At 39.9% G+C, this 12,000-nt stretch overlaps 1 protein-coding gene across 1 annotated transcript; it reads left to right on the top strand.

The window, feature by feature from the left end:
• Window positions 1-2,537: 2,537 nt before the first annotated feature.
• On the top strand, window positions 2,538-11,514 carry gpbar1 (G protein-coupled bile acid receptor 1). Its single transcript, XM_003214928.4, has 2 exons — window positions 2,538-2,800; window positions 7,793-11,514. The coding sequence occupies exon 2, from the start codon at window positions 7,819-7,821 to the stop codon at window positions 8,881-8,883; it is 1,065 nt and encodes a 354-aa protein (XP_003214976.2). The 5' UTR covers window positions 2,538-2,800; window positions 7,793-7,818; the 3' UTR covers window positions 8,884-11,514.
• Window positions 11,515-12,000: the final 486 nt, after the last annotated feature.

Genomic DNA, 12,000 nt, shown 5'->3' with positions numbered 1-12,000 from the left:
AAATGAGAACTCTTTCTTGAACACTGAATAAGACTCAGTTGTTTTCTTGCCTAGACCAGCACTGAGTATACAACCCTCTCCTCCAGTTTCAAGTCATATTACGAAAAAGCTCATACAAGACTTTGAGATTGAAATTAGAAACAAAATTCAGTTGCCATTGTCTCAAACTGTATCAAAATACATAAGTCTCTGACAACAACAACAATGGGAATAATTTTAGAATGCATTTATACTGTAGAATTAGTTTAACTCCATTGCTAAATACTATCTAATCCTGGGAGTTGTCCTTTTACAAGGCTTTAGCCTTCTCTGGTGGGAGAATATGGTCTTACCCAAATCCACATTTGCTTTACCAGTGCTGCTTCTTGCATGCGGCCCCAATGCTGGAAAAGGTTTATTATTCATTTATGCCGTCAAATTTCCCATACTTAGGGAAATCTCAGGGGTCAATACATCCAAAATGCAATGGACAAGCCTCATCTTAGGAAAATCATTTTCATGCACAAAATGTCTCCCCTTCCAGAAAGGACTTTTTATCCATGGCTAGAGGTACTTTCCTTGGCATTTAGCCTGAAGCTTCTGAGAAACCCAACTGTAACAGCTTCATCTTACCATTTCTTTCACAAGGGTTAGCTTTTTATAATAGAAACATTGATTTGTTTTTTGGAGGAAAACTCAGTAAGAGCTTCATCCCAGAGTAGCATCATTATCATAGAAGGAAGAAATGCAAAGGTTTCGCACTAAATTTATTTATTTATTTATTATTTGCCATATTTATACCCCATCCTAACCCTGAAGGGGACTCAGAGCGGCTTACATATATACATAGACAACAATTTGATGCCACACAAATAAACATTTAGCACATAAACATATACATTAAAACCAACCATTAAAACATCTCAAATCTTAAAACCAATTATTAAAACCACATAATCCAATATCATAGTCCAAGGCCGTTCCAGTTGTCATTAAAGAGCTTATTACTATATTGCTGCAATCTACGGAGTTTGAAATCACAAGAGCATGGAAAACATTGAAAGAAATTTCATTTTCATGCTGATTGGACCACAGATAGAGAGTTGCTCTTGCAGAAAAACCAACTTTAGATTCCAAATGGCTAGAAGGGAACTCAAAAAAAGACCCTTTTGACACAGTTTGGTTTCCTTTTACTTCATTAGTACCTAAACAAGAATCATAGTGCAGTCCACCATAATCACATAAACTATTTTGGGGGCGGGGTCTCATCCCTTCAAAACAGTTATGCTATTGAAGAGTTATTGTGTCATCGTTTTTCAGCTCCATTTAAAACCAGTATTTACATTACTTGGTTGACCATTGTTTTGTCTTTCTTTTTTCTTTTTCTTCATGGTTTGTATTGATTTGTCACAAATAATAAAAAATACAAGCACATTTTATCATTTATTTTTAGTATCATTAAATGCCTCTCTGCAAAATACCACTGGGGCAGCTTTTAAGCCAGCAATAGCACACTAAACCCATCTCAGAAAAGAAAGAAAAACCAATAAAGTTCAATTAAAGCAAAAACAAGTAAATGATGCAGAGTGAGTTTTTATTGGAAGCCACCCAGCTGAGTTGGTTAATTTGCGTTCTGTGTTTCAGCAAGGCATTGCCCCACATTTGAGGATTCTGGTCTCAATTTTGAGCTCAATTTAAAGCCTGCCTAGGTAGTAGCCTTACTGCAGTGGTTCTCAACCTGTGGGTCCCAGATGTTTTGGCCTTCAACTCCCAGAAATTCTAACAGCTGGTAAACTGGCTGGGATTTCTGGGAGTTGTAGGCCAAAACACCTAGGGACTCATAGGTTGGGAACCTCTGCCCTACAGAGTAGAAAACGGCATTCTCCCTGAAGAGTCGGTAATTGGATAGTATGGAGGTTTCACTGAAGCAGTGTGTTTTAGGCAAGAGTCTCTGGGTGTAGCTACACTGTAGAATTAATGTAATTTTGAGACCACTGCCATGGCACAATGCAACGGAATCTGGAGAAATGTAGTTTTGCAAGGTCTGCCAAATAGTGCTGGTGCCTAAGCAAAGTACAACTCTCATGATTCCACAGTATTGAGTCATGATGGTTAGTGGGCTCAAACTACATTCGTTCTACAGTGCAGCGGTCTTCCAGAAAGCTTTCCTTCTTTCTCAAGCACAGTGGGTTAAACCCTTGTGTCAGCAGGACTGATGACTTGAAGGTTGGGTTGCTGTTCGAATCCAACCCGGAGAGAGCACGGATGAGCTCCCTCTATCAGCTCCAGATCCATGCGGGGACATGAGAGAAGCCTCCCACAAGGATGGTAAAAACATCCAGGGGTCCCCTAGCAATGTCCTTGCAGACAGCTAATTCTCTCACACCAGAAGCAACTTGTAGTTTCTCAAGTCACTCCTGATACACACAAAAAGGCACCTTGTCTGAACGTTGCACCTTCTCCAGCATAGCCAAGGGCCACTAGGAGGCAGCTGTGCCCCAAAGGAACTAGAATTGGAACTTAGGAACAGGGGTGTGTCTATACAATGATGTGGGAGGGAAGGGGACAATCCTTCTCTGTGGTCTGGCTTTCTTTGACAGCAGCCTCAAAAATCTGCCTGCTCCTCAGGAGGGGATTTGTCTCCTCAGTTCCTCCTGTGATAGACATGGGGCCGCTACATCCCTTTAGCCACTGAAGATGAGCCAAGAAGACTGACAGATTCTCCTTTTTGAACCACAGTCTTCACTGTTGTGGGAAAGGAGCTGTGCCTGCGGGAACTCTGCCTTTGCTCCGAGGAGGCTGATTGATTAACCCACAAAAGGTTAGTCTGGTTTCTGGTTCTAATTTTGAAAGAGGGACGGAAGGAAAAACGCATTTGGTTCTGAGCTGTATTACTCAGAAAAGGTCATTCATACAAGTATGCGGGCATGAACTTTACAACGTATGTATACTGAGATATAAGTCTCCTTGAGTTTCATTGAGTTTCTTCCTGCAGGTACCCAGGTCAAGGATTGCAGCTAAACTTGCTTTGCTGCAAACAAACCACTTTTCCTCTCTTGGCAGTGAAAGATGCGAAGGATAATCTGTTCAAAAGATGCCAAAGACAAATAGCAATGGCTGCTGGGATATTCTAGACATCTCATATTTAGTGCTGCAGGGGTCCCCATGCAGGCACCATCATTTGGCCTTAGAAATACAACTGCTAAGACCTAAAATTGAGAGGGGAGGTGTTATATAGGTACGGCTGAAGTCCTATATATATTGATACAAGAGTAAGTCATGTTGAACCCAGTGAACTCATTTCTCCATAGATAGGTTTTTGCTACATGTGTATATTTCACAAGTATCACAGTTACCTGCAAGTAGATACTTTGATATTGCAAGAAAATCAAAGTTATGTGATGAATAACAGCCAAGTTAGTTAATTTAACAATAAATGTTTCTAACTGATTTCAAATGCTATTTGAAATCTTCTAGTTTTGTGCTCTTTTTTACCAGTCCTAAGGGATTTATTTCCGAAGAAAAGCAGCCAAAACTAATGAGTAGAGTAATGCATTCTTGTAATACAATTCTTGTAATGCATCCTTGTATAATGCATAATGGCACTGGGTTATTTTTAAAACACTATAAGAGGCATCGATGCAAAAGAGTAATTTTCCAAACTCTAGTAGTCCCTTCTCCCACAGTTTCACTTTCTGCAGTTTCAGTTACCAGCCGTCATCTGTGGTCCAAAAATATTAAAAGGAAAAAATCAGAAATAAGCCATTCATAATTTAAATTGTACATTGCGTTCTCATATCTTTTATTACCACATATTAGTGCAATTATTCTATTTTATCATTAGTTATTGCTGTTAATCTCTTATAGTGCCTTGCTTGTAAATTAAATATATATGTATAAAAATACATTTGTATTTTTGGGGATTATTATTATTATTTATTTCCAGCATTTATACCCCACCCTTCTCACCCGGGAGGACTCAGGGTGGCTTACAACAGTTGGCAACATTTAATGCCAAGAACATAATAATAAAAACAAGAACAGTACATAACATCAATTAAAACTATAAAAATACATCATTAAATACATTGTAAACCTTAAAACATATGTAATTAGATCCATTTGTCCAGAAACCTCATGGAATGCATTCCCCATGATTAAGGGACTATTGTATTAAAACAATGACTATTTCTCTCTTATATACACACACCTTCTGAAAATGTCATATTTCTGCAATAAAAGCAATGATCATGTCTAACTGCTCCATTGTTCGGAAACCTAGACTGAGCACTCCTCATCTGTAATTCCAACATCTAAAATTCTGCAAAATCCAAAATGTCCACATGGGTGACTGTGACAGTGAAACTTTGCTTTCAAACAAGTTCACTGTACATAAATTTTGTTTCACACACAAAATTCTTTAAAGCATTGTATAAAATTGCCTTCAAGATAGAGGTGCATAATGAGAAATCTTGAAGATGGGACCCGAGACTAAAAATAAAACGTATATCTATTTCATGTGTACATAAAACAGAAATAAATATTGTTTTTAGACTCAGATCCCATTTTCAAAAAAAAAAAATCATTCCCAATATCAAAATTCTCCATGTATACACAAACTCCAAAATCCAAAATATTCAGAATCCACAATGCTTCTAGTCCTAAGTGTTTCAGATAAGTTATACTCCGTCTGTATAAGATTTATATAGATCTAGGGAATATACACTCAGATATGGGGGGGTGGGGTGTCAGGTGATGGAGGCAAAAATGATAATACAAATTATTCCCCAGTGTCCATTTTTCCTGGTACAACCAAACCCTCTATGCAACTAGATTGAAGGTGGAAACAAAGTGGACCCCCAGATGTTGTTAGACTGCAGCTATTATAACCAGTGTTACCAGGAACTCCAGTCCAGCAAGATTTGGTGGATAAACTGCCCCAGATTACAAGAACTGCACAACATTCAATTGAATTTCTTATCTTTTCCCGTTACCTCACTGTTTGCTTTACAAACACTAGTTTGAAGGTATCTTCTACCACAGGTTCCTTGTGAATGCCATGCTTAGTAATTTGTTTGGAAGTTCACTATGCAGATTCCAAATTTGAGATTAGCTATGAAATCAGGTCTCTTAGGAATAAAAGTTTATCCTCTCTTCTCTTTCATCAGATAATATTGGAGCCCCCAGTGGCACAATGGGTTAGACCCTTGTGCCGGCAGGACTGCTGACTGAAATGTTGGCAGTTCGAATCCGGGGAGCGGAGTGAGCTCCCATCTGTCAGCTCTAGCTCCCCATGCAGGAACATGAGAGAAGCCTCCCACAGGATGGTAAAACATCAAACATCGGGCATCACCTGGGCAACATCTTTGCAGACAGCCAATTCTCTCACACCAGAAGTGACTTGCAGTTTCTCAAGTTGTTCCAGACCAAAAAAAAAACGGACAATATCTCTGTTATAATGATAATAATAATAATAACAACAACAACAACAACAACAACAACAACTTTATTTTTGTATACCGCCACCATCTCCCCAAGGGGACTCGGAGTGGCTTACATGGGGGCAAGCCCAATCAAATCACATTTACATCATAACATAAGCAATTAAAACAACAAGCATTGTACTAAAAACAGATTAAGCAAACCATAGTTTAAATTAACATAACTATAAAATCATAAAGTAATAACAATCACCCACAAGCCATTAAAAAGTTGAATTGTAGGACATGAATGGGCAACTATCGAATTTATTTAATATTAGAACTGATAAAGAAGATGTATATATCAGAGTATACATGAGGTAGGCAACACAAGATAGGCGAAATGATCCTGAGATGGAAATCAACTGTAATGTAGCAGGGCAGATTTCAATGTGACTAGGGGCCAGGTTATAAAGGATGTGTCTAGTCGAATGCATGACAGAACATCCATGTCACTTCTTCTCTGACAATAATTCAATGTTCTGGATTTCCTCCATTCAAACAGGAAGTATGTTGAGAGCAATGTCTCTCACAGAAACACAACAGCAATGGATTTGTCTAAGTTCTATCACTTATGACTCCATTTCACTCCAATTACTGAATCCATCACAACTTGATGAAATTTAATTTTTATATATGAACAGTGCAAACCTATACCCTGGTTTCACAGGGACTCAAATCTCTACATCACGCTCTAAAAGTTTCCTTGATTGATAGATATTTGGCAAAACATCTGGAGTTTTGAGAAAAATCAATTTCCTCACCTCTTCCAGATACATTGGAAAAAATTGCTGCCCTCAACATTTAAAAGACTCAAAAAACTGCATTTTAACCAAAACGAATGTAGTGGACCAGTGGAATACCAGATTTTAAGTATAGAACTCTGTGGAATTTAAGTTATGTGATGAAGTGGATAGACAAACGCGGCTCCCAATTCATAAAAGACTAATATTTGGAGAGGATTTCTCTCTGTGTGGAAGATTTGCTTCTCTAGCATGGATAGTCCCCAGAACACCTTGAGCAGTGAGCACTGTTTTGCCTTATTCTATCCACCTTGTTTTCTACCTCTTGAGAAAGGCTGGAGGGCCCCTTGGTGGGAAAGGCTTTTGCTACCAATTTGGTTGCCGCAATAGCTTGTTTTACACAGCCAGATGGTTTACAGTCTCCTTTGAAATGTCCATAGCTTCTTCTTTATGAGATCAGAAAAAAGAACATCCCTGCTCTTTTTTTGGTGGTGCTTGCCTGTAGAGTAGTTGCAACCACGGGCAATGCCACACATATACTTTTTTCCTCTGTGTCTTCCTCCCACACACATGCACACACAATAAAATCATAACAGCTTTTCTTTTTGGTTAGGTTTCCAATTGTTATTGTCCACCAATTGGCCTATTGTCTTATTGTCCTCAAAACTGGCTCCTAGCAACACCAGGCAAAAGGCACTGTGTGGTTATTCTATTTTTCCCTCCATAACATATTTTGGAGGAGAGAAAAGGAAAGAAGCAGTAGAAAAAGATGGGTGTGTTATAAATGCCAAACCCCATCTCTAAGTAAAAGTCCATGACAGCAACAACTTCATGCTTCTATGTTGTCTGAACCATTGTGCAATATAAGACACGGTATATTTATTCACCCAGAGGACTATTCATCAATCATCCCTAGTCTATGGAATGACTTGCCGGAAGAGAACTATGAATTTTAAATTGCCATTTTATTGGTGTGGATTATTTTAGTGTGTTTTAATCTTATGCCTATATTTTTATATGTGTGTGTGTGTGTGTTTATCTATGTATGGAGCTCTCAGTGGCTCAATGGATTAAACCTTTGTGCTGGCAAGATTGCTGACCAACAGATCAGCAGATCAAATCTGCGGAGAGAGGATGAGCTCCCTCTGTCAGCTCCAGCTCCCCATGTAGGGACATGAGAGACGCCTCTCTCAAGGATGGTAAAACATCCAAACATCCGGGTGCCCCCCCCCAGGCAACATCCTTGCAGACGGCCAATTCTCTCACACCAGAATTGATTTGCAGTTTTTCAAGTTGCTCCTGACACACACAAAAATCTATGTATTTTAACTATGTTGTATCTCACCTCAAGCTTTGAGGAGAGGTGGGTAAGAAATTATTATTATTATTATTATTATTATTATTATTCAATCAGCTGCAGTGATTCCTCCATATGAGGATTTCATTAATAACTAACAAATTTGACAATGTTAGTTGAGTCCTTGTACTTGCTGCAGCCACCATGTTTTGGAAAGGAACTGTAATTGTCAACCTGACTTTCTATGATTTTGTTAAACAATAACACTGGATATTTTGTGTGGTTTCTTTTAGGAAAGCCACTTTAAAAAGCAAAGATTATGGCGGAATCCGACTCAGATGATACACAGGAGCTCATCGTAGTTTGCCTCACGAAGCCCCTGTCAGCCTTCATCATTTTAACCAACGTCTTTATCATCCTTGGGATCCTCTTCAATCACAAGCTCCACGGGACCACCACCAACCGGTTCTTCCTGAGCCTACTGTTTGCTGATCTTCTGGCTGGAGCTGCCCTTCCCTGTATCCCTCAGATGTCCTTTAAGATGGAATTGGAATACCACACTTGCTTTTTAAAACATGTGGTGCCCAATTTTCTCTTCCTCTCTTTCTTAGCCAATCTGCTGGTGGTACATTATGTCAAGTATGTGTGCATCATGCACCCACTACACTACCAAAGTTTCTGGGTGCATCGCTGGGCTGGGCTTTATATAGTCCTTGCCTGGACCGCTCCCTTGATCTTTGCAGCCCTACCACTGGCTTGGTACCAGTGGAAGTCCAATGAAACATGCTCCTTCCATCTTGTCTTTCCCATGTCTTATCTCTACGTGGAAACGTACGGCTTCCTCATTCCATCCATCCTTGCCATGGCCTTTATGTGTGTCCGGGTCCTATGTATTGCCCAAAAACATCTGAAGAACATTACAAAACTCCTCCATTCAGTGACTCAGAGCCAGGCCTCTTCAGAACTGGAGCAGCAACTGGAACTGAGAAATGCTAAGAGCATTGCCAGCGTGTCTCTCATCTTCTTGGTCTGCTGGGTGCCATACATTGTTTGCTTGAACATCTCACTGCTATCTTTGCAGCATAGTATCAGTCCACTGGTGCTCACTGTTGTTACTTGCTTTGGCACTGGTAGTGCTGCTGCAGTGCCAATCATCCTCAGTCTTGGCAATGAGCAGTACACACAATTTTGGAGGGACTTGGCCACCAAAGTCTGTGCAGGCTGCTGCCAGGGGCAGAGGTGCAAACGAAAGAAAGCCAAGCCAAAGCCAAAGTTGCCACATGACAATCTTCAAACCATAGAGGCAGACACAAGTAGAGCACAAGCTGATGCCTTCAGTACAAAGCCATTACCTGAGTCCCTTCGGGAAGAGAGGGTGGGTTAAAAATAAACTTTTATTATTATTATTATATTCTCACCAGCAGCAAGAATAAAAACAGGAGAAATAAGAAAATAGAGATTTGAGTTTGGGGGGGGGGGGTTGACATTCGGAGGAACGTACTGTGACCTTGTTGTTGCTGTGTGCCTGCAAATAATTTCCAACCTACAACCCTAAGTCAAGCTGTCAAATACTTTTCTTACCAAGAGATTGGCCATTGCCTTCCTCTGAGAGAGTGTGACTTGCCCAAGGCTACCTAGTGGATTCCCATGACCAAGCAGGGGTATAAACACTGGTTTCCAGAGTTGTAGTCCTTGTTCATGCTGCCAACAACAAAAGGGCTTGAATACCCAAAAGGCACCAAATCCTATATGTTGGAAAGTCAGCAAGATCGCCTCTGGATAATATGTGACTATGAGATGCCAATGAATATGTATTAATATAGACTACATTTTAGAGGAAAGAACTGACAAAACCACACCTGAGCATTCATCATCAAGTAGTAAAGGTAAAGGTTTCTCCCTGATATTAAGGCTGGTGTGACTGCATGGAGCGCCATTAACTTCCCGCCAGAGTGGTACCTATTGATCTACTCACATTTGCATGTTTTCGAACTGTTAGGTTAGCAGAAGCCGGGGCTAAAAGCGGGAGCTCACCCTGCTCCTTGGACTCAAACTGACCTTTCAATCAGCAAGTTCAGCAGCTCAGCAGTTTAACCCACTGTGTCAGCGCAGACAGCGTTTGTGGGCAAAGTTGGCAAAGACTAATGTGGATAGACGACTGTTGTTATTATTGCATCAGCTATATTCGGGAACAGACCTAAGAGTGAGGTTAGGTCTGTCAGGCAAGCTATCGAGCAACATTGAAACAAAAAGAGGAGTTAGGCAAGGCTGTTTGCTAGCACCTTTTCTGTTTAATTTCTACATAAACAATCTAGTTGCTGAGTTGAGCTCCCCTGACCACTTCCCTCCATTAGGAGGTAGTAGGAAAATCCAAGTCTTGTTGTATGCGGATGACATGGTCCTCCTGTCAACTACGCAAATAGGTCTCAGGAGACTTTTGAGGTCACTAAGTAGAATCTGTGAACAAGAGAAGCTGATAATCAATCACTCTAAAACCAAAGTGATGGTATTTTCCAAAAGGATGCAAATACATAAATGGAAATTGGATGGCCACTCAATAGAGCAGTGTCATAGCTTTAAATACCTGGGCATACACTTATCATATAATGGGAACTGGAAGAGCCATATAGAGGCAGCCAAATCATCAGCCTGGAGGTCAGTGAAATCAATCCTAGCCTTTGGGAAAACAAAGGGAGGCTCCTTGGTATGTCCCACAGTAAAGATTTTTGCTGCTAAGGTTTTACCTCAACTGTTATACAGAGCAGAAATTTGGGGACAGGGTAATACAAAACAGGTTGAATGTATTCAGAATAAGTGCAAGAGCTCTTTTAGCCCTTCCCCCTGGGACTCCAGCCGCCTTGTTAAGGCTTGAATTGGATCTTCCCTCACTTAAGGCCAGAATGCATAAGCTTAACATCTCATACGGGAAGAGACTTCTGGGAATGGAGGACAAGAGCATAACAAAGCAATGCATGATGGAGCAGTATAAGCAAGGAGGATGGGTTCAATACTGGCAAGCCTTGCTCCATCAGTATTTCGATGGGTCAACAACAACTCTAATGCATCTGGACAAGAAGGCGATCAGAGACAAAATCTTTGAGATGGATGCAGCTGACAATCTGCAGATTAGTAAACAGCAAGGCTTCTCTACCTGGTATCCCCAACTAAAAAGTGACCAATTTTGTCAGCAATATCTTCAAGACCTAACGTCTGCAGTCCTGAGGAAAGCATTCACAGCTCTGCGCTTCCAAACAATGCCATCAAACTGGCTAGAGGGGAGATACAGAGGGATCCCCCATGTCCAACGACTTTGCATTTGTGGCACAGGGGAAAAAGAAGATCTAACACACTATCTGCTACATTGCCCCTTGTATAATGATCCTAGGAAAAATCTCCTAGGAACACTCTTGGAAGAAAGGGCAGCATGGCAACAATCTGCTGTGATCTGTGACTTGCTAGCAGATTATTCCAAAAATATAACACTAAAGGTTGCCACATTTGCAATTGCAGCCCAAAAGATCAGAGCTAAAGTAGCAAAATCCAGACTTGAGGACAGAAATGGAAATGGTGATGGTTTGGGATGATACAAATCAGACACTGTCATTGTTATGTTGCTGCTATCATAATTTTAAAGAGCTAGTTTTAAATTTTTTAACAAGTTTTAATGTTTATATTGGAAAGTGCTTATAAAGGTTGTACATTACTGATGGCATGGCCTATGGCTAGTACAATAAACATTCATTCACTGTGTCAGCGGGGGCTCATTCATCGTCAAACTACACCCAAAAAAAATGATGTGATTGCCATAAAACAACAAGCGACTAGATGGCATATACAGACCTGATTATCCTGCCGGGTCTGATTTTTGTCCTGATTGCTGACACTGTGGGTTATCCCTGGCTTTTAATTGATTTTTTTCCCTATTGTTGAATCTGCTTTATTGTAAACCATTCTGAGAGTTTTAAAACAAAATAATATTTTTCAAGATTTCTCAAATAAAAAAGCAGACAAAGTAGATCTTTTAAAGTATTTTTTTCTATATTCCCAATGATTTAAAGATATATTTTATATCTGGTTGGAATCTCTAAAATGTGAACATCCTGGAAATTAGCATTACATTGGTGTTGAATAGTCACTAATGCAACTTATCATTTATGTATTTATATCCTGCCTTTCTCCTACCATTGTACCAAAAGTAGTTTACAATAAGACTAGAACAAGAATTAGCTAAAACTTCTAATGTTGAAAATGTTGAAATGTTGTTAACAAGTTAACATATTAAACCCTATTAATTCAAAGAAGTATAAGATCATTTTAAAACACAGCAATAAAAATGTAAGACATATACCGTACACACCCTTTAAAAGCACTCCCAACAACCAATAATTTTTTTCGTGTCAGGAGCAACTTGAGAAACTGCAAGAATTGGCTGTCTGCAAGGACGTTACCCAGGGGACACTCGGGTGTTTTGATGTTTTACCATCCTTGTAGGAGGCTTCTC

Source organism: Anolis carolinensis, chromosome 1, assembly GCF_035594765.1.
Source record: "Anolis carolinensis isolate JA03-04 chromosome 1, rAnoCar3.1.pri, whole genome shotgun sequence".
NCBI lineage: Eukaryota > Metazoa > Chordata > Lepidosauria > Squamata > Dactyloidae > Anolis > Anolis carolinensis.
The sequence above is the reverse complement of the archived record's forward strand: the minus strand, read 5'-3'. Positions and strand labels throughout refer to the sequence as shown.